The 26,816-nt window shown below is 48.1% G+C and overlaps 1 protein-coding gene across 1 annotated transcript in view; it reads left to right on the top strand.

Moving 5' to 3' along the window:
- The first annotated feature begins 471 nt into the window (after positions 1-471).
- Positions 472-26,816, top strand: part of RAB10 (RAB10, member RAS oncogene family) — a 48,343-nt gene continuing 21,998 nt past the window's right edge. Inside the window, exon 1 of the mRNA XM_074582287.1 lies at positions 472-1,028. Within this exon, the coding sequence (XP_074438388.1) occupies positions 902-1,028 (127 nt within the window). The 5' untranslated portion in view covers positions 472-901. The remainder of the gene's footprint in view (positions 1,029-26,816) is intronic.

Genomic DNA, 26,816 nt, shown 5'->3' with positions numbered 1-26,816 from the left:
CCTGTTCCCTGTCAGCGGTGCCCATCCCCAGCTGACACTGGGCTCAGACTGGGGGGACCAGGGTGTAGGCCCGGACTTGCTCCAGGGCCCACCCGGGCCCAGTGAGGCTCGGCCGGGGCTCGCGGGTGCGGGGCCCGTGGAGGCCGCGGGTGGGACGGAGGGTCGCTGAGGGTCTGGATCCGCGGCGGGGCCTGGGCACACAGCGGAGGGGCTGCGGGGGGAGCGCACCGGCGCCCGGGCCCCCGAGAGGGCGCGGCGGCCCCTCACCCCGCCCGCCGCCAGGGGGCGGCCTCCGCTCCACCGCCCCGTGACGTCACCGCCGGTGGAGGACTGGCAGGCGGGCGCACCCAATGGCAACGAGCAAGGAGCGGGGAGGCGGGACTTCCTCCGGCGGCGGGCCGGCCGGAGAAAGGGCGGGAAGGCCCCGCCTCCGGTGTGCGTGCTGACGTCAGGGCGTGCGCGCCCCCGCCTGGAGGCCTGCGCGGTTACCGAGCGTCGCGCGCAGCCTGGGCAGCGCCTGTGAGGAGCCGCCGCCGTCCCGGGGAACCGGGCCGGGCCCAGCCGAGCCGGGCGCCGCCGCGGGGTTATGAGGCCGGGCGCCGCCGCCTCCCCCCCGTGAGGAGTAGCGGGCCCGTAGCGGCGCGGGGAGCGCGCGAGGCGCCGGGGCCGCCCCGCGACAGGAAGCCATTTTGTGGGCCCCCTCCTCCTCCTTCTCCTCCTCCTCCTCCTTCCTCCTCTCCTTCCTCCTCCTCCTCCTCGCCGCCGCCCTCCCGAGCGGCGCGGCCGGTGCTGCCGGCCGGGGTGGGCGGGCGGAGCCGCGGCGGGGGCGCCCGGTGAGCGAGGGCGGCGGGGGGGGCGAGCGGGGGGCCGGAGCGGGCGGCGGCGGCCGCCGCGCCTCCCCATGGCGAAGAAAACCTACGACCTGCTCTTCAAGCTGCTCCTCATCGGGGACTCGGGGGTCGGCAAGACCTGCGTGCTCTTCCGCTTCTCCGACGATGCCTTCAACACCACCTTCATCTCCACCATCGGTCAGTGCCTCCCCATCCCCGCTCCCCCGGGGCTCCGGGCCCCCTCCGGGGTTTGGGTGACCCTCAGCGACCCTCCTTTTCCCTCCCTTCCCCTCCCTTGGGCGTTTTGTTGGCAGCTTGTACCCTACACCCCTCTGCCGTCAGCGGCCGGAACCCCCCTGGCTGCCCCCATCAGCGGTGGGTCTCGGTCCCCCTGCGCCCGTGCGGGAGGTGGGGTTGCCGTCCCTGCACGGTGCCTTCGCCGCTATTGATGTGGCTGAGCAGAGATGATGACACTCGTGGGTGGGGTCTGTGTTCTCACTCAACAAAGCTGTTGTCCTTCTCTCTTCTGTGAGTGAGCCGCCGGGCTTCTGGCAAAGCTGACTTTAGCCCTTCGTTGGCGTGCAGCGCCCAACTACGGTAGTGCCTTCGACATCGTTCCTCCCAGGCTACCTGTAAGAATCATAGAATGAATCATAGAATCATCATGGAGCTGTTGGAGCGGGGCCAGAGGAAGCCCCGGAGATGCTGGGAGGGCTGGAGCCCCTCTGCTGGGAGGACAGGCTGAGAGAGCTGGGGGGGTTCAGCCTGGAGAAGAGAAGGCTCCGCGGAGACCTTCCAGCCCCTGCCAGTCCCTCAAGGGGCTCCAGGAAAGCTGGGGAGGGACTCTGGAGCAGGGAGGGGAGCCATGGGACGAGGGGGAAGGGTTTTACACTGGAAGAGGGGAGATTGAGATGAGCTATTGGGAAGAAATTCTTTGGTGTGAGGGGGGTGAGCCCCTGGCCCAGGTTGCCCAGAGAAGCTGTGGCTGCCCCATCCCTGGAGGGGTTGAAGGCCAGGTTGGCCGGGGCTTGGAGCAACCTGGGCTGGTGGGAGGTGTCCCTGCCCAGGGCAAGAGTGTTGGAATGAGATGATCTTTAAGGTCCCTTCCAACCCAAACCATTCTGTGATTTGATGATCATGAAGGAGAGCTGTGTATTTTCCTGGCTTTTCTCTTTCTTTTTAATCTACGCTTTTGAGACAGGCCTTGTATCTAACATCCTTCTCCTTAGCTTTATCATAGCATTTTGTTTTTCTTCTCCTGTCACTGTCTTGTTTTGCAGATGAAGAGTTCAGGTCAGCAGTTCTAACCTTGGTGACTGACTCTGGAAATTTAAGAGAATTCATGCCTCCACTCTTTCTTGCAGTATCCACTGGTGCAATGTGCACGGATACCTACCACACATCTGGAAAAAAGAAAGTCTTTTTTGCGGGGGTTTGAATTGGATCTGGGTTTCCGTGCTTGATATAAATCCCTTTAGTGTTTGGCCATACAGCTGTTCAGCAAGGGTAGGAGAACATAGGGTATTGGTGTAAATCTTAGTGTAAGTAAACTTCTGTGTACTTCCTCATCTGTGTCGAAACGTCACTGTAAAAATTGCAGCTCAGGCTACAAGGTGTAAAAAGGAGCTTTTAACCAGGCCTTGGGTAATTGGAAATGCAAAAAAGTATATTTGGGGGACAACTTAGTGTCAAGACACAGTTGTCGCCTAAAAGCTTTTTTGGACTTCAACTCAGGGTTTTGGTTAATTGTTTTGGGGGCGTATGTGACAGTCACTTTATTACATCTGTTAACATTGCATACCTTGACTATTGAAGGCTGTATTTATTTTGCTGCTGTGGCTGTAGTGTAATTCTGCGCTGCTTGGCAAATTCTCGCCTGGATCACATGGCGTTTGTTGCTTTCTGAGTTTGCTGGAAAGGTTTATTTCAATTCTCAAAGTTAAAAATAGTCAACGTCTTAGTTAAGAAGTCTGTGGATTTATGGTGGCTCTTGCTCTGGAGAACTTGCGCTTTTAGTGATCAGCCATTTTTAGTAATTAGTAATTTAGTAATTAGTATTACTTCTTGGTCTAACTGCAGTTTTTGAGCATTCAAGCAGAGTATCATCAGGTTTAGTAGCAAGCGTGCACGGGCAGAGTTTGGAATCATTTCTGAACAGTCAAACCAATTTAGGCCAGTAGGTATTTGTTTCTGGAGTACATAAGCCGTTTGTAGCACGTGTGCACTGGAAGGCAAACAAGTTATGCTTACTAAATTCTGAACTAAATGTCTAGTTCTGGTAGCTGTGAATACCACTTGACGACTAGTTGGTGTGTCAGGCTGTGTCAGACTTGTGTCTTCGCGGTGGAATTTAGCAGATCTTGGGGTACAAATAGATTTTCTGTGTGGTGCTGAATTACGGGTGCTTAACTGCCCAGAGATATCTTACTGTTTCCTTAGTTCTTCTGAAAGGAATTGCTTAATGAGGAAACCTGGTGGGAAGGTGTCCTGTGCAAGTGGTGTCAGTTGAAAGGGAGACTCTACTTTAGTAGCTTTTAAAAAGCTGCCGATCTGTGAAGGAAAATCTTGAACTGGGTGAAGACATCTGTCCACTTAGTTGTTCTCTGCCTTATTACAGCAAAGCGGTTGAGTAATCTGTCTGAAAATGATATCTCAACTTGCCACCACCAGTAGCTACAATTTTCAGACTTTCTCAGGTTTTCCTGTGCTGCAGTGATGAGGGCAGCAATGGCAGTCCAGGAAGGGGACAGGGAGCCTGGAAAAGGGCTTTGCCGGGTGGTACCTGCTGTGGTACATCCCGTGGCCGTAGCTGCAGAACTTGGGCTGCTTTTGCAGCTGGAAGAGGAGGGTTTCAGGAAAAACCTCAGATGAGTCTTTGACCTGTAGCAACAAGGAAATACTATTTCCAAAGCACTTGTGTACACAGTAGATGGCATTGAAGGTGACTGGCTTATTGGCTGAATCTCTCCTCATATTTAAAAAAAAATAACAATACTTGGTAGGTTGTTAGCTCTGATTCATGTTTCTGTGTTTACACTGAGCTCCACCAAGAACCTGAGATAGCCAAGCATGAGAAATGTACCGTAGTACTGGTGGCCGTCAGCGGGGACTGGTTTGATCTTTCTAGTCTTTATAGGAAAGGATGGGTCTCAAAGAATATTGAAACTGGCCCGTGCGTGTAAAAGATGGGGGGGGGGGAGTGTTTTAATGCTATAAAATCAAAGGCTTGTCTGCATATGTAAGTGAAGATACAATAACCATGTGTTTCTAACTTCACATTAGTAACTTACATTCACTTACTTTCATCTTTACACATTTTAAGGACTGATTAGGCATGGTCCATGATGGCAGTTTGGACATAATTTACTATATGTGTAATTCGGTATACTCTCTTTAACTTTTGACTTTGAATCACTTCAATCTAATATTTCCTGCTAAAGCAGCAGTTAAGCTTTTGGATGTGATGAGGTGCCCGGGTGAATGATTTCATTACCCTGTCTAGAGGTACTATAAATAATCCAGATGGCTGTTCTGCAAGAATCCCTAAGTCATTGTAACCTCCCTGGAGAGAGCAGGGGCCTTGTCCTCAAATGCTGTGTTGCTGTTTTCAGGTAGAAAGGGAATAAACTATAGAAGACTTAGTCTTATCACAAACCGTTTTTATTTTTAATAGCTCTTCAGTAATCCTCTGGTGCAGAAATAATTTTTATGATTTTTTTTTTTTTGGAGAAATTGTGACTTTTCAGTTAGTCTGTGGTTACTCAGCAGTAGAGTCAGGTCTGTCGGCAGTAGCTGTTCCTCTGGGCACTGGTGTTACTCTCTGGGGCTCTTAAGCACCGAGTACCGGGGGCTTCTGTTAACGGGCTGCTGCCTGTCTCCCCTCTCCCCAAACACTGCTGACTTTAGTAGCTTCTCTGCTGCCACTCATGCTACCAGCAAATTTTCTTTAATGTTAAAAATGTTAGTGTAAGTAGCTTCCAGTCAATGCATACTTGAGATCTTAATTTTCCATAGTAACTTTTTTTATCGGCATTCAACATGTCAAGTTGATGACAGCTTGAAGTGAACCGTCGAAAAACAACGTGTGGGAGCTGTGAGGGTGCGCTTTGCGAAGCTGTTCGGGGTCAGCAGGTAAAGCGCTGGCCTTTGCTGCCCGGTCAGGAGCCGGTAGGGAGGGCTGTTCATGCGAGGATGTCTGTCTAAAAAATTTGAATGTCAAAACTGAACTCAAGCATATAATTGCTATTGTTTGACTAAGTAAAATGCAGATTAAGATGAGTCACAAAAAATGTTTTCCCATGAAATCTGACTACCTCTAGTAATGCGCTCAGGAGAACAAAGCGTATGTAATCATCGTGAGATTCCCTCTAAATGCTGTTGATGCAGGTAAAGTTTCATGTCTCTTAACCCATAGTGAAGATGCAGTTGTGTTCTGTATTTCTGGTCTTCTGGTCACACTGACTGCAACTCTAAAATCCAGAGGGAGGGAGAAAAAGCAGTATGATTTTTGAGGTTTGATCACCTTTATCATTTTATTCTGAACACAGGAAGGTCTTGATGCCAAAGCTGTGCTAGGAGTGTGCAAAACTGTACTGTTTTAAATGCAAAGGTATATGAAAACTAATTTCTGATGAAATTCGTTTTTTCCCAGGTTGTTTTTTTTTATTTATTTCCTTGGCCTTAATTAGAAGTAATTTTGAGTTGCTAAGCACTTGCTTCAGAATCATTGCATATGGGTACATTTAAGCAGTGAAATTTTTTAAAACCAGTCCTTGGATATCAAAAATAGTAAATATAACAAGTGTATTCTTACATCTTACGAGGATTTGTTTGCTTGTGATTGTGATATATTGATATTGTGAAGAAAGGAGTCCCAGATAGAGAATGGGGAAGAACTCAGTAGATTGTAGGAAAGCAAACAAGGCAGAAATTAAGTTTTGAATTCTGAAAATGCTTTTACATGTTTGGCGGTTGCAATGAAGTTTGAAAAACAAGTAGTTTCTGGTGTCAAAAAGAAGAGCATTACCACAGCAGTTCATGATTTGCTTTTTCCTTACATGCCTTTTCTGTCTCATCTACAGCTTGCTGGCTTGTGGGAGCAGCAAACAACTTTGAGTTCTGTTTGTATTGTGCCTGGGCAGTGAGTTCAGTCCGTATCTGATTCCTGGCAGGGAGCAGGTGAATTAGGAAAAAAAATCCAACAAAAACCCCACCCCAACTCCTGCTCAGCCGTTCCATGACATGGGGTCCAGAAATTGTCAGGCAGCAAGAGATGCAAAAATCATTTCTACATGCAGGTAGACCTTCTGAGCTGTAAAACTTGCTGTCGCGGCAAGTTCTGGAGGGGAAAATATAAGTGGGTTCAGAATGAAAGCAGAAAATTGAAGTGGATCCATCGGCGTCTGTTGGACTGTTGCTCTGGATGTGGCTTTGGGCTTGGGAATCCCCTCAGCGCTTGGTGCCTGGAGGGAGTGGTTCTCCTCGCCCCTGGCTGCTGGGACGCCCAGGAGAGGGGTTACAGAGCGAACTGGGTTTACGGTGTGATACGGTATGATTGAGGGTGTTTTGGGTTTTGTTAGTCAAGGGCCATGGATAGTGAGCAGCAGTTCTGCCTGTGTGTGCCTCGCAGCGCTGATGAGGAGCGCGTGGATAGCTGTACGGAGAAGAGCTGAGGAACTGAGCCAGGTGGAAACTTTTTTTTAAGCGTAGCTATTTTTTCAGCTGAGCTGAATCAGTTCCCCGATCTGGCTTCTTATGTTACTGTATAAATCTGTACTGGCAGAGCGTGTGGGGCATCTTGGGACGTGGAAACACTGGAATAGGTGGCACTCGTACCGAAAATTCACTTTTAGGGTTGTGGTTCCATGATAGAAAGCGTTTGGCAGCACTGCCAGTGCCTGGTGTTCCCTTCTCCCTGCCCCCAGTATGAAACAAATCGTAAACTGGGCTTGCTCCTCTCCCTTTGCTGCTGCTGTTGCTGCCTCGGGGCAAAAAACAGTTGGTGAAGGCTGAGAACGTTGCTGAACTCCTTCCTCAGGCGCATACCTGTGTGGTGGCTGCACAGGACACGTAGCCCTGCTGCTCCCTTTTCTGTTTGTCCTTGCACTGACATGCTATTTCTGTTCAGCTGAAACTAATAGGCAGCTGTTGCCTAAATGTGCTAAGTATGATCAGAAGACACGGAGAGGAATGGGAAGGAGCATGTGGAGGTTGGCTGCCGCAATTAAGCCAGTGCTGTGTCCAGGAGGAGACTGAACTGTCACTTCAACAGTAAGTGGCAAGGATAAAGAGCGGATGAAGTTGCTAACGTTTTCTAGGGTAAAGCATGTTCCTGCTTCAGAGCGCAGGCCTGTAGCTTCTTGTGACAGGCTGTCTGTATAATCCGTGCTCTGTTCTTGAATTTTACAAGACCAAATGAAATGCCTGTTGACATTGGTAGAAAACTTGCTTGGGAACCGCTAAGCAGGGATGGAGCCTTCCTTCAAGGGCCCCGGAGATGCTGGGAGGGCTGGAGCCCCTCTGCTGGGAGGACAGGCTGAGAGAGCTGGGGGGGTTCAGCCTGGAGAAGAGAAGGCTCCGCGGAGACCTTCCAGCCCCTGCCAGTCCCTCAAGGGGCTCCAGGAAAGCTGGGGAGGGACTCTGGAGCAGGGAGGGGAGCCGTGGGACGAGGGGGAAGGGTTTTACACTGGAAGAGGGGAGATTGAGATGAGCTATTGGGAAGAAATTCTTTGGTGTGAGGGGGGTGAGCCCCTGGCCCAGGTTGCCCAGAGAAGCTGTGGCTGCCCCATCCCTGGAGGGGTTCAAGGCCAGGTTGTCCGGGGCTTGGAGCAACCTGGGCTGGTGGGAGGTGTCCCTGCCCAGGGCAGGGGGTGGCACTGGGTGGGCTTTAAGGAGGTCCCTTCCAACCTAAACCATTCTATGACTTTAGAGGTGTGTGGTGCAGAAAAGTGGTTTCCTCATGACTTCTTGATTTACCTCTTTAGAAAGAGTGTCTGTCACTCCTCTCTCTTTATCCTGAGAAAACTTTTAATCTTTTCTACCCATAAAGTTAATATTGGTATTTAAGTAGAGAATCGGTTGAGAGCCTGTTCATAAATACTTCATCAGGAGATAGAAAAGAAGTAATCCTAACTTGAAGAAGGTTTTTTAGCGTGTGCTAAGCAGATGTAGCTGCCTCTAGTCCAGCGGTGCTGCATGTGTGGGGTTGTGTCTTGGCAGGCCACGCTGGCTGTACCTGCTCCTGCAGCCCTCGGGACCAGGGTGTGGGCCACTTCCACCGCTCGGGTGGCAACGGCTTGCTCTTGTCCTCCTCCTCTCGGGAGTGGTGGAAGGGCAGCGTGTTCTTGCTTGTTAGCAGTGTCATGGAGGGAAGAGCAGGAGAATCTCGGGAAGGAGGCGTCTCCTGCCAGGAAACTTCATCCTGCCTGGGGTTGAATAATGCCTGTGAAAGACATTGGATGAGAGCAGGTTGCACGGATTCCCCTGGCAGCGGCGGCCGGCGCCTGTTTTGCTGCGTGACCTTCTGATGACATGTGGAGAAGGGTTTCAGCTGGTGTTGGTTTTGTGTAACCCTTGCTGAGGGGGGAAGGTTCTTCAGAAACGCTTTGTGAAAACCAGGCTTGTCAAATTCCTGGTGCTTTGGGAATTCCTTGTCTGGCCCTGGGGAAACAGTAAAGAGACCAGAGCTGCTGCTGCAAGTTTAGTGTTTCGGTACGACTTAACTGTGTGGGCTTTTCTTTTCTGCGTGGGTTTAACTAGAAGACTTGTGTGGGTTTAACTAGAAGACTCTGCATGTTTTTGTTCTTTTCTCTAGCTAAAACAACTCGAGGCTTTCTTTCCCACTGGAATTGTGACTGTCTTATACTGTGTAACCTGGAGAAGTACCCGTTTGTGTCTTGTATTTCCAAAATCTGACTTAATGCTCCCTGAGAGAGGTCTGCTTTCTTGATTACCATTAAGTATGGAATACCTATGCTGACATCCATACCTGTACAGCTTTTTCCTCAAGGATGCTTTTCAAACTGGTGTTCTTTCATATTTTGACTAATGATTAGCTCTACAGATACCAGATACGCTGAAGCAGTTTTTGGATTGAGGGCAGCGCTGGAAACAGCATCTTCTCGATAATGTGGGTCTGGTGTGGCATGATGCTTTATGAACTGGGAATTCCTTTAGTACCGCAGTCCGGCAGGGCTGTGATCAACATCATGGAATGGTTTGGGTGGGAAGGGACTTTAAAGGCCATCTAGTCCAACGCCCTGCCATGAGCAGGCACATGTTCAACTGGACCAGGTCGCTCAGAGCCCCGTCCAACCTGGCCTGGGATGTTTCCAGGGATGGGGCAGCCACAGCTTCTCTGGGCAACCCGGGCCAGGGGCTCACCCCCCTCACACCAAAGAATTTCTTCCCAATAGCTCATCCCAATCTCCCTCTTGCAGTGTAAAACCCTTCCCCCTCGTCCCATGGCTCCCCTCCCTGCTCCAGAGTCCCTCCCCAGCTTTCCTGGAGCCCCTTGAGGGACTGGCAGGGGCTGGAAGGTCTCCGCGGAGCCTTCTCTTCTCCAGGCTGAACCCCCCCAGCTCTCTCAGCCTGTCCTCCCAGCAGAGGGGCTCCAGCCCTCCCAGCATCTCCGGGGCCTCCTCTGGCCCCGCTCCAACAGCTCCGTGTCTCTCCTGTGCCGAGGCCCCAGCGCTGGAGGCAACACTGCAGGGGGGTCTCCCCCGAGCGCAGCAGAGGGGCAGAATCCCCCCCTCGCCCTGCTGCCCACGCTGCTGGGGATGCAGCCCAGGCTGCGGGGGGGTTCTGGGCTGCCAGCGCACGGTGCCGGCTCATGGCCAGCTTTTCCCTTCCCAGCACCCCCAAGCCCTTCTCTCAGGGCTGCTCTCCATCCCTCCATCCCCAGCCTGGGCTGGCACCGGGGGTTGCCCCGACCCGGGGGCAGGACCCTGCACTTGGCCTGGTTGAACCTCATGAGGTTCACAGGGACCCACTTCTCCAGCCTGTCCGGGTCCCTCTGGATGGCATCCCATCCCTCAGGCGTGTCACTGTCCCCACTCAGCATGGTGTTGTCTGGAAATCTGCTGAGGGTGCCCTTGATTCCGATGTCTGTGTCATTGATGAAGATGTCATCGTCAGTGGGAGGCTGTCTTGGCCCAAGATCTGAGCTTCAAAACCCTTAATAGATGTGGTTATGAAGATGGGTAGTACTGTAGTAACTTCATGTGTTTACCCATTTTAGGTCAGGGGTAGCACTTACTTTCCTGTCTTTTGATTTACGAGGCTATCAGAATCACGGAATCTTCAGAGTTGGAAGGGACCTCTAGAGATCATCTAGTCCAACTCCCCTGCTAGAGCAGGATTGCCTAAACCACATCCCTCAGGGCTGCATCCAGGCGGGTCTTGAAAATCTCCAGAGAAGGGGACTCCACGCCCTCCCTGGGCAGCCTGTTCCAGTGCTCTGTCACCCTCACCGTAAAGAAGTTTTTCCGTGTATTTGAACGGAACTTCCTATGTTCCAGCTTGTGCCCATTGCCCCTTGTCCTCTCGCTGGGAACCATTGAAAAGAGCCTGGCTCTGTCCTCCTTAAACCCACCCTTTAGGTACTTGTAAACATTAATCAGGTCCCCCCTCAACCTTCTCTTCTCCAGGCTAAAGAGTCCCAGCTCTTTCAGCCTTTCCTCATAAGGGAGGTGCTCCAGTCCCATAATCATCTTGGTTGCCCTTCGCTGGACTCGCTCCAGTAATTCCCTGTCCCTCTTGAACTGGGGAGCCCAGAACTGGACACAGTACTCCAGTTGTGGCCTCACCAGTGCAGAGTAGAGGGGGAGAATGACCTCCCTTGACCTACTGGCCACAGTCGTCCCTATGCAGCCCAGGATGCCATTGGCCTTCTTGGCGACAAGGGCACATTGCTGGCTCATGGATAATTTGCTGTCTACCAGGACCCCCAGGTCCTTCTCCTCAGAGCTGCTTCCCAGCATGTCTGCCCCTAACCTATACTGGTGTTTGGCATTCTTCCTTCCCAGGTGCAGGACCCTACACTTGCTTTTGTTGGACCTCATTAGGTCCTTCTCTGCCCAGCTCTCCAGCCTGTCCAGAAGGTTCATTAAAGCTGGTCTTCTCAAATTGTGTCATCTGTGGCTTATGAGATCAAACTCTTGTGTCTCTTTCATGGCAACACGCACTGAACGGTATGCACCTGGTCCCCAGGAAAAAGTTGTTCTGCCCTCTGGGATGGTTGTGTCTTAACTTGGACTCACCATCATTTTAGTCTTCTAGAGTAAAGGTGATTTGACATTTTGGTTCAGATGTTCAGTTACTAACTTCAGGCATCTGGACATATGAATGAGCCTATTGATGTGCCAGGTGTTGTCTCTCCTGCCCTTCTAACCCTAGGCATGGTACCTGTTCTTTCTCACCACCAAATCTCCCTGGCAGCTGACTTCCCTGCGGGTAACTAACTTGATTGCAGTTAAACCGTCTTGCTATTGCAGATTTATAGTAAATGTCTGAACTTTGATAATTAAAGAAAGTTGCAAATGTTTGTGTAAGTATCTAGGTGTTTCAGGTTCCTTAGATAGCAATCTTAATTTCACATCTCCCAAGGCTTGCTGCAGTCTGTGTCTTATCCTCTTCCCTTTCTCTTCTGAAACAGCATTCCTTCAGCAGAAGTAGCTCGTTAAAAGCTGAGCTGTCAGCACGGGCTAGCTGTCGAGGCTCCTGCTGTAATTGGGGCGAAGGAAAATAAGAAACTCCATCCATCTGAATGTGGCAGTACGTACACACGCCTCTGTCACTTCGGAGGAAGCTTAGATGTGCAGCTTAAATATAGCTGTCTAATTGTTGGTTAAATGAATCCCACCAACGCTCCTGTTTCATTAAGCATGCTGTGAAATGCTTTCATCTCAGTGTAACTTTTTGATCTTGGCAGTAAACAACAAAATGATTTTTAAATTTTTTTTAGCTACTCAAGTGTCTGGCGAAAACAAAGATCCTACTGGCTAATTCTTTGGGTTTTGTTCTTAATGTTGGTATGTCAGGGACAGCATGGACCAGAAATGGGAGTTCTCTGGAGAGTCTGGTGCTTCTCATTCCTAGGTCTGTGAGCAGGACTGGTGAACAGAAATGCTGGTGGTTTGTGTGGAAGGGGGCTCAGAAACTCCACCTGTGAGTGTTAGGCCTCTAGCGTCTGCTCGGTCGTGGTGGCCATGTGCCACAGGGCATGTGTCCCAGCGGGCCTGAGACCTTGACCCACCTGGAGAACCAGGAGGATGCGGCTGCCTAGGTTCTGGTCCCGGGCAATTGCTGCGGTGCTGCTGGAGGCTGCTGCTGAGGACAAGAAGCACTGGACACGAGTCACAAGAGGGAAAACTCAACCTGAGTATTGGGGGAATATTGTGCTGAAGGTGGTCTGCGGCTGGAACGGAAATGCAGGAGACGGTGGGATTGCCATCCTTGGGGTAATGAAAGTGTTTCTGGAAGGGACCCCAGGCAACCCGAGTTACGTGGCCCTGCTGTGGGGTGTTACAGCGCATGTTCCGTGCTCCGCAGCCTGCCCTAGTCTCGCTGTTGGCCCTGGGTGCCAGGACAGGACCTGGGCTGGGGGTCCCAGTTCCCAGTGTGTGTCAGAGCTGCTGCTGGATGGGATCAAAAGCACTGCAGTCTGGCGAGATTCCTGCTGGAAGTCTCCTTTTGATCTTCAGAGCGTTAGATAATGGCCACCAGCTTTGCAAAGCGCTTCTAACAAAGTGGTTTCTGAAGAGGTAGAAGAAACAACTGATAAAGAAGGCATGTGATGTCTTGCTCGGAGCAAGTTCAGGTGCTCCTCACTGAGCTTTTGCAGGAGCTTCAGCACAGCTCCAAGCAGGCGCCTCTTTGGGCAGAGCTGCTGTCAGCATTGTGGTTTCTCACCCTGTAACTCACAGTGCTGCTCGTCCAGCTAGTGGTGAAACTCGTCTTTAACCTCAGTTCTTTCTGTATAAACCCTGATGTCATTTTCTGACCCTAGTCCCTTTCGGTATCGTAGTCAGATGCTTTGCCGCAGAAGCAACGTGGGATACAGGGAGTGGGAGCGGGTCCTTTGCGGAGGTGGGATGGCTGTGCCCACTCCTGGCTCTGCAATGTGAAGAGAAACGGCTTTATTCCATGAGGATTGAGACCAGGAGTCTCTGTGGTTTCCTTGCAAGTGAGCACGGGTTGTTATCGTCTTGAGGCAGAGTGCCTTTTCATGGGAGTTGCGAGTTGGCAAGGTGCTGGCTTGAAGCTTTTTTCTCCTTGCAGGTGTGGTGCAGCGAACCTCGCTGCAGTGTACAGCAAGCAAAAGAATCCAAACAAGTCTTACGACCTCCAGTGCTGCCTGGGGACAGGCCGGGGTTTTGGGGCAGCGATAACTTTTGATTCTAGGCGTGTTGTGACACTCTTCCAATTTTTTTTCCACCCTTCCAAAGGTACATAATTCCTGTTTCTCAGACTCTTTTAACGTGTTTGAGTGTCGCAGTATCAGTAATAGCAAAAAAAGGTGTCAAGACTTACTGACAAATGTGATGCTTCTGGGCAATATTGTAGCAATAGGCCTTTTTTTTATTTTTTATTTTTACACCAAATTATTTTCCTGCTAATTAGCTGGACAACACTGCCATTCATCTTCTCACTTGCTGGAGAACGTGAAGAGGTTGGGTGGAAACATCTGGTGTTAAAATGCTTGATCTCCAAGAGTAGGGAGTTGGGGGAAGCGTCATGGTCACAGTGTGCTGCGTAGCTCCAGGTGTGGAAATTGTCTTATTCCTAGAGCTGGGTTTAAACCGAAGAGAAATAACTGCTGCTGTGCCTTGACTCTGTGAAAGTCTCTGTGTTTCTTGATGCTGAAGGGTTCATAAATTAAAGCTTTTTATGAAACTTGGGTATTGGAGTGTATGTATGAGTTGATATTCAGGAACTGAAAACATCCTAAATCACATGGCAACTGCTTCAGTTAAACCCGTATTGAATGGCGCAAGCAGTGGAGCTTCAGAGTTGCATGTACTATATTTAACACTAGACACAATGCCATTCTTTGGAGACTGGGTAGGAAATAATAGGTGTGTCCTTAACCAGCAATTCCGCAGTGAAAATTTTGCACAGAAAGGGCTGGGCCAAAGCTTATCTCCAGCCCTCTGGTGACCGGGAGCGATGCCTCTGCTGCAGTGCGCGCTGCGTTAGTAACGTCAGTGCGCGTTAGTGCAGTTACAGCTTTGCTTGCTGCTGTGCTGTAGTCTAGGTAGCTCAAGTTAGGGTTCTTTCATAAATAATGGCAATATTTTCTGTTTCTCAAGAAAGAAACCTGGTTTTCCAGCAATAAGTAGTCACTTAAAAGCATGTGCCGCCTTTTCCGTGAATTGGAAAAGGCGGCACGTAGACTGTTCCACCAGAGAAAACATTTAAACCTTCAAATCCAGTAAGTACCTGGCCCTCCTGAAGCTGCGCCGACTTAACATCTCTGAAAAACTTAAGACCTACAGTGGAGCCTGTAAAGCATTACAAGCTTTGATTTTTCAGATATTGATTGTGACTGCATCATGCAAACAAACGTCAGCGTCTGTTTGGAAACACTTAGGGAATCTCTGACTGCTCGGTTTTGCTGTTGGGAGTCTGAAATCCTGTGTTGGACTTGGGGGGTGTTTCAGGGCATTTTATCTCTCATCTGCTGGCGTGGCTGAAAACAATTAAAGGTAGGTCTGTGTGTTCAGCTGAAAGTGTACGTTCCGGCAAGGTGTCTGGTCTGAAAACGTAAGTGATGGGCTCTCTGTTTTTGTGGTAGCTCCAGCAGTACGGAGTTTTAATTATTGAAACAAGAAGTGCGTGCTCGGAGTTTCTGCGCTGCAGTAAGTCATCCTTAGGGAAGTTGGGAAGGCAGAGAGCTGCTGGGCTCTTCTTCAGCTTCTATTTACTGACTGCCTGAATCTTTTTCGTGACCTCCAAGACAGTACCCGCCTCTGACAAAGCTAATGCTTTTCCTGAATGAACCTACTTCCCTTCGTTTATGTGTCTTCTGTCTTGTCAATCTGCTGAGTATAAAATAGCCAGGGTAAGTGTTAACTTGAATTTTATTTTTATGTAGCTTGAGGACAAAATTACTGCTACAGAAAGTAGTGACAAATTTTCTGTTTCATAAATAGCAGCAGTTTGTGCGAAAGCAGATTCATGTACTGTATTTATTTTCTAGCTGGGAAACATAAGTAGGCTAAGACATGCATGAAAACCCAATTTAATCGGCTGTAATTGAACTTGAACATACTTGGAGCACATGCTTGTTGGTTTAGAGTAGAATTCCAATTAGTTGTGAATTTTTATGTGGACTGTCGGATTGCTGGCGCCCAGACCTCTCCCTGCGGTGGCTTTAGGTGGGCGATCTAATGGGCTTTGGTGCCAGCGGGTTCAGAGGGGGCGGTATGGCTGCTTCATGTGACGCCCTCTCGGAAGACACGTGTGGTGAAGGTCCTGGCACAGCTCTGCTACCTGGGCCAGAAGTCTATTGAGTATATTGGAAAATTAAAGATGTAATGGCAGAGAATTAAATCAGCCCTCAAACCTGGAATTGACTGACACTAAGCAGAGATTATTGCTGCATGGGAAGAACTCTGAAGTGAGTGCTGCTTCTTGCTAGAGCTTCATTTCCTTTTTTTTTTTTCCCCCATACTACCTTGTGAATAAAAACCTTATTGTGTCTTTTGTCTCTTGGTATGCATAAAACACCACTAAAATAGTTCCTTTGTTCATTTTCTTTTGTTTTGTTTGTGGGAGCCTTGTGTAAGGTTTAGCTGCGGGAATAACAAGATGATAAAGTTTCTTTTTTCTGGAAGAAGTAACCACTTGTGTTGAAACCATGCGTGGTTTCGTAGGGCTCGGTGGCAGCGTAGGTGGTGTCAACAGGAAGCTTTAGTTTTCTTTCTGAGCAGAGATTTTTTTACATGTAAATTTGAGCTGTACTTTCACATGGCTTCTGAAACTCCTCCCCTGGAAGGGATACGGTTGAGCGAAGAGAAATCCCACGGGACCTTCACCGGATGATCTGCCTGCTTTCTGTGGCCGCCTCGGATCTCCCCGCCCAGCATGCTGCATCGAGGGTGCTTACCCCTCAGTGTTACGGGCTGTATATAGTCAGACCTCATTAGACAAAAGTGCTTATAAATGAGATGAAGGCGGCTGGGGAGGAGAGGATGAGAGGATTTCATAACTGGTTCTGGCCTGAGAAATGGCTTCTGTCCATGTCGTACGTGCCCGAAGTGAGACTCTGAACTTTTGTCATTGGGATCTCAGTTTTAGTCTGCTTGGCGTGAATGTGGAGTAGGCTTGCCCAGGAGACTGCACCCAGCTGTGCTTTGAACACATCTACTGAACTGATGCTTGTTAAACGTGACAGATTCTGAGCTGCTGGAAATGGCTGTCGCTTGATACCCAGAACCCAGTGTCTGCATCCATTTTGTTGGGAAATGCTCCTTGCCCTGGTTATCTCCTGAACTTTGCCCAGGCCCTGATACGGAGAGTACTAGCTCTTGAGTCAAACCCATGAGATCAAACCTGTGCCACGAACGCGTCGCCCACTGGCTGAAGTTCTGGTCTTGGGATCTTCCCTCGTCACCATCTGACCCGTGTCTGGATGCGGCCATCCTGTGCTGTTTAACGCCCCGGAGGGTTCACGGGCATAGCTGCGGCAGGTGAAGAGCTCGCCCAAAGTCCCCTACCCTCTTGCTTTGGCAGAGGTGGAAAACCGTGTTGTTGTTTTGTGCTGCCTTAGCCGTCTCCGTCAGTTTAAATCGCCAGTGGTGCATTTGTTAGTCACCTAAAAGTGTGGCTCGAGTTGCTAAGGCATGAATGCCTGTGCTGTTGTCACTGCCTCCAGACACGGAGGAGGACATGATGCCTCTCGAGGAAAGGTTACTGGAAACTGGGTTGTTGTGAGCTCTTGTGGATGTAGCTTTAGTTCGCTAAAACACCTTTCCTTACAGACCTCCAGTCAGGCACCTCTAATTAATGTTTTTAAGCTCATGTATCTTAATTCCTCCCTTGGAAGAGTAATTATTTTCACTTTACGGGAGAGTTGTATTTTCTAATAGTCTTTGCAAAGAAACTTAATTACTGCCTTTTTAGTTTACAGATCAGTATTTAAATGTATGCAGTACGTGGAGTAAGGGAGGTGGAACTTGAGATATATGTAAAATTCTTAGTTAATCACTGTCTGCGTCGTCATTGAATGAGGCAGTGCCATTTTAAAGTGCCTTCCGAGCGGGTGCATGTGATGGGACCTCAACTGTGATGGTGTGCTGCATGGTAATGGTGCCTTTCTTACCTCCAGATTGTTTGGATTTGCTGTTTCGGTTCCAGGTATGGGGATGGACAGCACTTCACGTTGTAATCAATCTATTAAACATCTGAACAATGCCTCTTGAGGAGAAGCAGCTTCATGGAATTCTTGACGTGTTGATACTGTTCGCTTCCTTACAGCCTTGTGGCGTCTGAGGCCTAAATGCGTGGACATAACCTATATTTTAAAAGGAAAGATTTCTTCCCTGAAAGGGTTGTGAAGCATTGGAAGAGGCTGCCCAGGGCAGTGGTGGAGTCGCCATCCCTGAAGGGATTGAAAAGCCGGGCAGACGTGGTGCTGAGGGCCATGGGGTAGTGGTGGCCTTGGCAGGGTTGGGTTGATGGTTGGACTTGATGATCTGAAAGGTCCCTTCCAACCTAAATGATTCTATAAAGTGGAACAAAAGATGTTTCACGATTTGTTTCTGAAAATGATTAATTTTTTAAATATAGGCGACAAGAATTGTGGAAGGTCACAGTTGCTATGGAGGCGCAGCAGCCTGGTGTATGGAGAGCAGACAACTCGCAACACTTCTCTCTCCTTGATAATTTGATTATTTATTTTTTTTAATACTGCCCCCAAGTGATCTTAAGGAATTTCTGGTAGCAATATTGACTTCTGTGATGATTTACTCCAGAATTAATACGTAGGTGTTAACTTGTGTTTTTAATGTAAATCTCTGAAGGATGATCGTTGAGGTTTCAAGCGAGGCTAGTCATGAGAGAAAACTTTCGGTGTGCTGGAAGGCTGTAGTCTTGACCTAGATTTGATATATATCCTTGAAACGAACTGATGCACAAAGGAAGCTTTGCGTGCTTACGGCTTGTCTGCCACTTTGAAGGGAAACAGGAACACTTCAAAAAGAATTTCAAGTTGGGAAGGTGCCCTTCACTCCTGCAGTTCTGAGTCGGATAATTCTGAAGGTGGTTGTTTGTCTCCGAACTGGCTGGTGGCTGTGGCTGGAATTTGAGGAAGGAACTAGAAAGCTCTGGGGAGGCAATTGCAGATGGGGAAGCAGCGGTGCGGCGTGAGGATCCCCCGCTTCTGCGAACAGGGAGGATGTGAATGAATTCCCAGTATGTGGCCTTTCCCAGATAAGAGGTCACTGGATAACAATGGCCTTCTATTGTTGGGGGGGGATTAAGCCATATATTTGCGGGGATATAAGCCACAGGCCTGGATTTGTCACCAAAATGAATATTCAGCTGAGTCCCCTGTATCAGTTAGTCAGTGGTGATTTGCATAAATCAAACATCCCTGCAACGCTGAGCCTTATTGCAGTCGCTTGTTTGTTCGTGGTGTGTGACAGCATTTGAAAGCACAACAAATGCAGGCATCCAGAATGGAAGAATGTAGGTCACCGTGAGAAGCTGCCGGCTCGCAGGATTGTCATCTGCTTCGTTAAGAATAGATTAATTGGTAGGAGATGATCTGGCAACAGTGCTACTGCTAATGTCCCGTGTTTTCCCTTAACATGACCAGCTCTGGAATTTATCTGTGTTGGTAGGGAATTAGTGAAACTTAGCCCGTAAAGATAGTTTTACAAAGATACTATAAAATCCTACTGAAAAACGGACGATTGAGGACAGAGCCATGGGGATGGTTTGGAGGGGCTGTTAGGACTTGATCGGTCTATTGAAGAGGAAAGATACTTTTTTAAAAGAGTCTCTAGTTTAATCTCTTGTGTTAAAAGCTAAAAGTAAGTTGATTGTTTGGAGAATCTGCCACGTTCCTAAAGATAGATGCTCTGAGGAAATTAAAGGTTATTAAGATACACGCTATCACACTAGCAAATACCACTGCTTAAAAACTTTTAGCTTATCTTTATGGGGAGAGAGGTGTGGTCATAATTCCTTTTCTTGATACCGGCTCTATAAAAATGTCAATTTTCGGGATACTTCAGGTAGCGTGGATCCCTAGCAGTGGAAGATACAGCTATTCCCTCCGGTGGTTTCTCCGCTTGTGTTACTACAAATGCTACCAGGACAAACGGTTCTGTGTCGCTGTTAAGGTGGTGTGGGCTGAGGCTGGTGGCCTCGAGGTAAAGGAGCGAGTGTTTATCTGAGTGATAGTTCTTGAGGGTGCTAAAACAAAGCGTGCAATGGGTTGTTGAGTGAATGAATGGGCGACCAGTAGAGCATCTGCGGAAGGTCCATGGGGAAAGGAGAGGCCTCTGGGTGCTGGACTCAGTCTGAGGATGGGAGGATTGACACCAGGGACTGGACGTGTGGGAAAGAGAAGGAAATAAAATGTAACACTGATCACATCATCATTTGCGGCTGGTGGAATTAAAGTAATTGAGTCACATGTTTCTCTTACCCTTGTCCTCCCCCATTGTCCTCCCATGCGTAGCTCGATCAAACCAGGCTCGCAAACAGGACTCTCACCTTCCTGGATGTTGTCTCTTATTGCGGAGCTTTCTTAGACTGCTAGAGTTAACCAAGAGTACCTTTCCTAGGGTTTCACGTAAGGGATGTGTTCCTTTATTTAGATGCAACTTCTGGTGCTCGGTAAATGCTGAATTGTCACGACTTGAAACCTTGCAGAGCAGGAAGAGTGAGTTCATGTGGCTGCTCTGGTTTGCACGCTGCACTAGGAAAAACTTACTGCAGAGATGATGAAACACATGAATCCATTGAATTTCTGGTTTTCTACCACATAAATACATAGTCTGCTCATATCTCCAGAACTTTGTTATGCTCCTGGGCATCAAATGTCAAAAATGATGGAATTAAAAGCTTAGAAGAGGACAGCAAAGACAGGCAAGCGGCTCTTTCAGTGTCACCGCTCTGTGATTGCTGATACCCTCTGTGTTGTCCCTGGGGGGCTGCTGCTGGCCCTCCCCATAGCCATGGTGGCCAGGGGAGTCCTGCACTGCCTTGGTTCATCGCCTGGCGCCCCTTTGCTTGGGCTGCCGTGGCTCTGCAGGTCCTGGCACTGGGCTGCTCTGGCTGGAGAAGTTCTGTGGGTGCTCCCTCGCCTGCAGCTGAATAGGCGTCCTGAGTCATGGTGACTCTGGAGACTGCAGGGAGACTCTCTCGTGTAAGCTTGTATTGTGAGTTATTGTAGTCTTTTTTTTGGTAAGCTTTTATTTTCGGTCTGACCAGTGTGGTAGAGGCATTTAGTTAAATGAACGGGAATCTGCAGCGTGGTCTGGCATAACTGCTAAGTGTTGTCTGTCATCTGTCTGCAATGGGTACCCTACGTTATTTGGAGGTTATTTTGTTTTGCAGCAGTTTGTATGGAGTTACTGTAGGCTCAGAGCAGCAATCTATGGCCTGGCTCCGTGTGCTCAGCTGGTGAGTGATACCCGTTTGCCGCCTCCGTTCCCCATCCGCATCTGGCTGCGTGTTTGACTCCACTGCTTACCTTCAGTTGCTGGAAAGCAAGTTACAAGCTGCTTGCTGCCGTAGCTATAGAATTCTGGTTTTGCAGTGAAACTAAAATTACCTTGAGGACAGAATAACACCTGGGTCACTGACTGGTGGTTGCTACCTGGTACAGTTTTCTTCTCTTTTGTTTTTCCACTCCCACCTGTTCCCCTCTGCTAACCAGAACAGGCAGGTTCAGAAACTTCTTGTTAGTTTTTGAAAAAAGTTCAATTAATCTATTAATTATTAAATTTATTATTAATTTTCTTTCGTATAGGTGCCTTGTTTTTGCTTTGTCTTCCAGCAGTGTTTGCTTGTAGTGGGTAATGTCCCTTCAGCTTTTGGGGTCGCCTGCAGTAGTTGGTACGTTGGCGGGTTTTCGTGTGAGGTCAAGAAAAATGAGACAAAAGGAAAAGGCTTGCTGGAGAGCGTAGCTTGCTCCATGTGTCAGTCTTGAGCTGTTGTCTTAGCTGCTTTTATTGAAGTGATAAAATGGGCTTGAGACATGTAAGTAATTTGCCCTGGTTTTGTAAGGGGAGGAACTGCAGCGGGGGTTGCGGTTGAGCCTGTGTCTGTCTGCGTAGAGCCTTGCTCCTGGCCGTGCGTGCTCTTCCCTAGCACCCCGCCTGCAGGGGGAGAACACGGCACAGCCGAGCACCGGGGAGAAACCTGAGGTCCCTGGCTCCGAAATGAGCCACCTAAAGACAGTCCCGACCCGAGGCCTCCGTAGCCTGGTCTGTCTGACCCAGTCGTTCATCTTGCGGTGGGTTGGGGTGGTGGTGTGTGATCCCAGACTGACTGCAGCTCTCCGAGAGAGGTCGGTGGGGCTGGGACGCGAAGGGGGCCCCAAGGACTTACGTGATTTTGGCACAACTTGCATTCAGTCCTCTTGGTTCTCACCTTTTCAAAGCAAGAGGGGAGCTGTTTGTTTTACATGGAAGTTTGTGTTCAATAACACTATTTTTTTATTTCTTCGATGAATTCATTGCCATACCTAAGCGTAGAAAAGGCACATACAAGTACTGACAGCTGTACAAGTGAGTACATATTGGAGGCTGGAGATACATCTGTGTTGCATGCATGTGTACACATAAATGAAAGGAAAGCAGCAGTGCATGTGACGTGAGCTTTCTCCTGAAAAAGGAAGTCTAGCTGTCTTATTTACTTAGTCACTATCTTGTTTACTCGTGAGATTAAATGTATTTGAAAGCTGGAGAGGAGGGCAGATTCAGTACTGTAAAACCAAGAGGTGTGGAGCTGCCATGATAACTGTTTGCATGTCCTCCTATAAAAGTATGAACGAAATTAGTATTGCCTGTTGAGTTTAGACTAAGGGCGCAGTATGTTTGCATCTTGTCAGGCTCTAAAGCATCGATAGGCTTCTCGGTTTGATTCGATCACCTGTTTTTTTGTTGCTGGTCCCACCTCCTTTCCGTCTTCCCTGCTCCTTCCCAAGTAGCTGACCATGCTACACGTGATCAGGGCTAAGGACAAGGAAGAGTTCAAGTGCAATGTAATCCCTCGCTCTGGATGAATAAATGTCTTGTTAGAGAAAGTACTTGCGACCTAAAGTATCAATTTTTTACCCACATCTACAAATTCTCAATACTGCTTAAAAGAAGCCAAGAAGTCCAGGTTTTCAGGTTTCCTCCTTGTCTCCATCTCTCTGAAAATCTCCTTCGGACTTGCCTTAGTGAGCAAGAGATTGAGACGTTGTCTAGTGACTCCTTTTATTGTTTTATTGCCATTTTCTCCTGAGCAAGACTTCACAAAGAATTAATAGCCACAGAGATCCACCTGTTAATGTGTAGTATTAGTAGAAGTATCAAAACAGAGTTCAATTTAAGTTTTGCTAAGAAGCGAGTTTAGTGGGGGTTTTTGGTTTTTTGTTTGTTTGTTTTTAATAAGATGAGGAGTTGAGGGTCTTTAGAACAGGTTGGTGTATGTTGTGTACTCCGTGTGTACTTGCACAGGTCTCTGTGCAGCTGGCATCGAGTGGTGGCAGCGTGCCTAGGCACAAAGCAGTCACCTGCCCTGGGGTTTGCCATTGCTCCTCCGACATAAGCTCTTCTGTCTGAATCTCGTGCTTGTGCACAGCAGTGTCCCAGCAAAGCCCCAGCTCCCTGTATCGAGTGTGACACCTGGAAAAGCCGGGGCTGGGACTCCGTTCTGTGCTGAAGGTGTGAAGGAGAGAAACTATAGGAAGCTAATTGATGTAAAATAGTATTTGTACTTAAAATGCAGAGTGTGCTTGGGAATGTTGTATATTCATACTGTGTAGGTATGAATACCTTGTAGAATAAATATTTTGAAAGACCTAAGTGGTAACTGAGGTCACTAACAGCTTAATTAGAACCAGAACTCTCACCTCCTGCCCGATGTGCTTGTGTTGGGCTTACTTTGGAAGGAGAAAGTACATTTACATCTGAAGCTTTCTTACAAAATATTTGATCTTAACTGCTACATTGATAATAAATGTTAATGTCTGCATGTTCTTAGTAAAATAACATTCAGGATTATTAAAGCTTGTATGCAGGACTGACATGGACTTTGGAGCATTTATAATTCTGGACTCAATGTGTTTGGAAAGGTTGTTGCTGGGAGGGATTAGAGGAATTGTCTTTTTCTTAGTGCTGCACCCAAAACTTCAATGAACGTGATAAAGCAGTAGGTGGCTTAGGAGTTTGTTTCAGAAGTCATCTTCTGTGTTAACTTGTTAAGCTTAAGAAAGTCTTGCAATTTATAAATCTGTCTTGAGAATTGAGAGATCTCTTAATCAGATAGTTGTACACAAAGACTAAACAAAGCCTTACAATTGACAGTTTAATTTACAATTTAATTTTAAAAGCTTCCAGGCTTAGTTATTGTTGTATTTTCCTGCTGTTGGTAAGTTTTCTTTTATTGCACTTTTGCTTTTTAAATAAAAGCATTTCAGGGCTGTTTATTGGGCCCTACTGAAGGATGCTGATTTTCTCTGTGCGTCTGAGATGCTGCACTTCTGCTAATCGGTGTGTTAGAGCTTGTACTGCTTGTGTTAATGTGCTGTAAGTGACGTGGCTGTGTTCCTTGTGAATTTGTAGTTGTTAATTCAAAGAAAGATAGCAGATAGATTTCTTTCTGCCTGGGCTGTCTCTTTCTTTGCTTAACGCTGGAATTTCTAAAAAGCTAGGCAGTAAAGATAAGTTTCATGTCCTTTTGTGGCTATGGAATCACTAGCAAGAGCTCCACCTTGCTTTAGTTGTTTGGAGTGGATTAGTGGGGGGATGTCACCTCTAGACCCCTGGAGAAAGTGCTGTCGCTCATGCTCTGGAGCCGGTGACCACGGGGAGGGCTGCAGGCGGAGTGGGCCAGCCCGGCGGCTCCTGGTGCTTGTCAGAAAATGTGAATGTGGCCCAAATCCTGCTGTGCTAATTCGGGTGTTGAAGCCGCAGTTTCCGTACACTGGTAAGAAGAGTAACTGGCCGTTGCCAGAGCCTGTAGCAGCACAAAGGTGCGCAGCTTGAAGACACGAGACTTGAGTAGGAATTTGTGCACATTTGCTTTTCTTCCTCGAGTTGAAAATACAAGGTGCTGTTAAAGTATATTTGCAAAGCAATTACTAACAAACGAAATTCAAACTGTGCTTCTTTACGTGCCGCGTACAGGCTGTGCTGGGCGCTGCTGCGAGGTGCAGGTTGGCTGTCGGGCTCCTGGCACCGTGGCCTTGCCCCTCTCCTGCCCTACATTCCGCTTCCCGCCGCCCCGCGTCCCCACCGAGCTGAATGCTCTCTTTGTTTGGAAAGAATGCAAACAAAATTCGGTCAGTCTGAAAAGGGCCAGCTCATCATTTGTAGCTCTGAAATGGACTGGAAAATAACTTTTTCTCCCCCCCCCCCCCACCTCGTACTGATGGCGTTGTCTTTCACTTTTCGAGAACAGTTAGTTTGCAATTTAGCAACATAAGCGATCTTTACAAAACCTTGGCAGGGGCTCAAGAGGGTGTAAAGTGATATATAACTGCATGCAGTGATTATGGATTTAAAACACTGTTCTGCTGACGCAAGTCCTGGGTCTTCATTAATGTCTTTTGTCTGAGAGCAATGGAAACTCAAAACCGTTCAGCAAATAGTTCTGTATTCACCAAGACAGATATTTAAACTTGCGCAAATAAAGCCAGAATGCTTTGTCGGGAGTCACTGACGATAACCTCTGCTGGTGTTGGGGTGGAGGAGCTTAACTTCAGTGGCCTGGTTGCCCAGAGAAGCTGTGGCTGCCCCATCCCTGGAGGGGTTCAAGGCCAGGTTGGCCGGGGCTTGGAGCAACCTGGGCTGGTGGGAGGTGTCCCTGCCCAGGGCAGGGGGTGCCACTGGGGGGGCTTTAAGGTCCCTTCCCACCCAAACCATTCTATGATAAATTGCTACAAGCAACTGGTAGAAGACTTGAAATCAGAAGGAAACCCAGAGGTGAGCCAGAAGCCTGGGATGATCTCTCTGTAAGGAGACATTGTTAAATGGTGTGAGCTGTACTGAAGAGTAACAAACACTTCCACATTTTTATTTGAAAGTACGGAGTTACATTAAGTGTTTAATAATCTGGCAGTATACTTCAGGTTTTTCCTGTGAATTCTGGTTTGCCCTGTTGAAGTCAATGAATATCTTATCGGCACTTAATGAGGGAGTAATTTCATGCTCATCTTTAATTCATTGGTTCTGCCATTATTCTCCTGTGATAGTACATGTCCGTTCTGCATGCCATTCAATTTTTATCCCCCTTACCCTCTTAAACTCCTGCCTGAGCTTAATGTTACTGGAAACTCCCCGTACCTGTAATCTCTTCTCTCTGAAGCCTTTGTGTTTCTGCCGGCACAATGTCGCTGGCAACTTCGAACCGAACGGGCATTAGAGCCATGCCGGAGCCTAGCTTTTCCAGTCTGCTAAAACTACTTTGAAAGTGTTTAGAGGCAAATAGCCGTTGCTATTTATAACGGTCTTTCTGTTATGAAGGCTGAACTAGTATTATAAAGTAATTGGAATGGAAGCTGAGTATAACATGGGATTAGAGATTTATTTTATCCCCAAATACTAGAGTTAGCTAAATCCCTCTCAGTGCAGAGAAGAGTTAACTTCCTTGGCTGGGTTAATAGCTTACTTTATCTTGACGCATAGAAAGTGGCTGTCAAACTTCCTGCTTTATCTGGGCAGAACCTAAAAGTTAGTGTCGCTGTATAAACCTAAAAGTTAGTGTCGCTGTATAAAATACTTTTATTTATGATCTCTTGGCAAACGCTGTGTTCATTTGTTTGCTAGCGTTGCTGTGGAGCACTGCATCCTAGCACACAACTTCGTTAAAGGCTACAAAATGTGAGGATAGTTAAGTGTATTTGGGGCAGCTTTGTATGTTGGCTATTAATCATTCAGCGGGTTTATTTTTCAAACCACATACATATAATACAAGCTGTATTGATTCGTAAATTTAAGTGATGAAGTACTGCTTTGGCTAATTGGAAAGAAACGGAGCACTGACCTGAAGCAGAGGTCTGAAGGTCCCAAGCTGACACCCTGGAGTTAGTGGACGACCTCGGCCTTTAGTCACTGTACAGCTTTAAGCCCTTAGAAATAGGGAGTTTTGCCCCTTTACACTCTGGTTCGTGTTTAGGAAATACTTGGTAACTGTGAGAGGCTCTGTGAGGAGCTGCAGTTGGTGTTCATTTAAGGGTTATTTGCCGTTTTCCTCTCTGTCTGCGTATGCGGTAGGTGTCCATCTCCTGGTGCCGTCCCCGTTCCTGCCCCTGCACGACACAGGCCTGTGGGAGGAGGATTCTCATCCCCCACCACCTAAAACTGTTCAGCCTTTCCCAGAGAGGCTCTGGCATCCTCATTTTTATGCGAAAAAACTCCACTAATGTAATACTTCAATGTTAAAATGAAGTAGTGCGTGTGCAGTATAGAGAGCTAAAAGGAGCTGGACTTGGTGGGGTTTAAAGCAGACTTCCCATGTAGACTTTTTACATAAGTGTGTTTCATAAATTCTATTTAATCTTACTTGGTATGAAATGACCTTGTAGATTTAGGGGGGAAGTTTGTGGTTGCAGCTGCTGCCTTTTAAAAAGTCTAAATATAAACAGATTTTTGGAAAGTATGAAAAATTATCAGTGTTGTTTCTCCGATTTGAATTGAAAGTCAGACCTCTGGCAGGTAATTACTGCCAGGGCATTTTGGGGAGATGGCTTGTGGTCTTCCTGCTCCGCTGGCTGTACTCTCTGCTCATCATTCCTGTGGGCAGTTCTGGGAAGAGAAG

Source organism: Larus michahellis, chromosome 3 (assembly GCF_964199755.1).
Source record: "Larus michahellis chromosome 3, bLarMic1.1, whole genome shotgun sequence".
Lineage (NCBI taxonomy): Eukaryota > Metazoa > Chordata > Aves > Charadriiformes > Laridae > Larus > Larus michahellis.
This window is presented reverse-complemented; position numbering and strand designations above follow the sequence as displayed.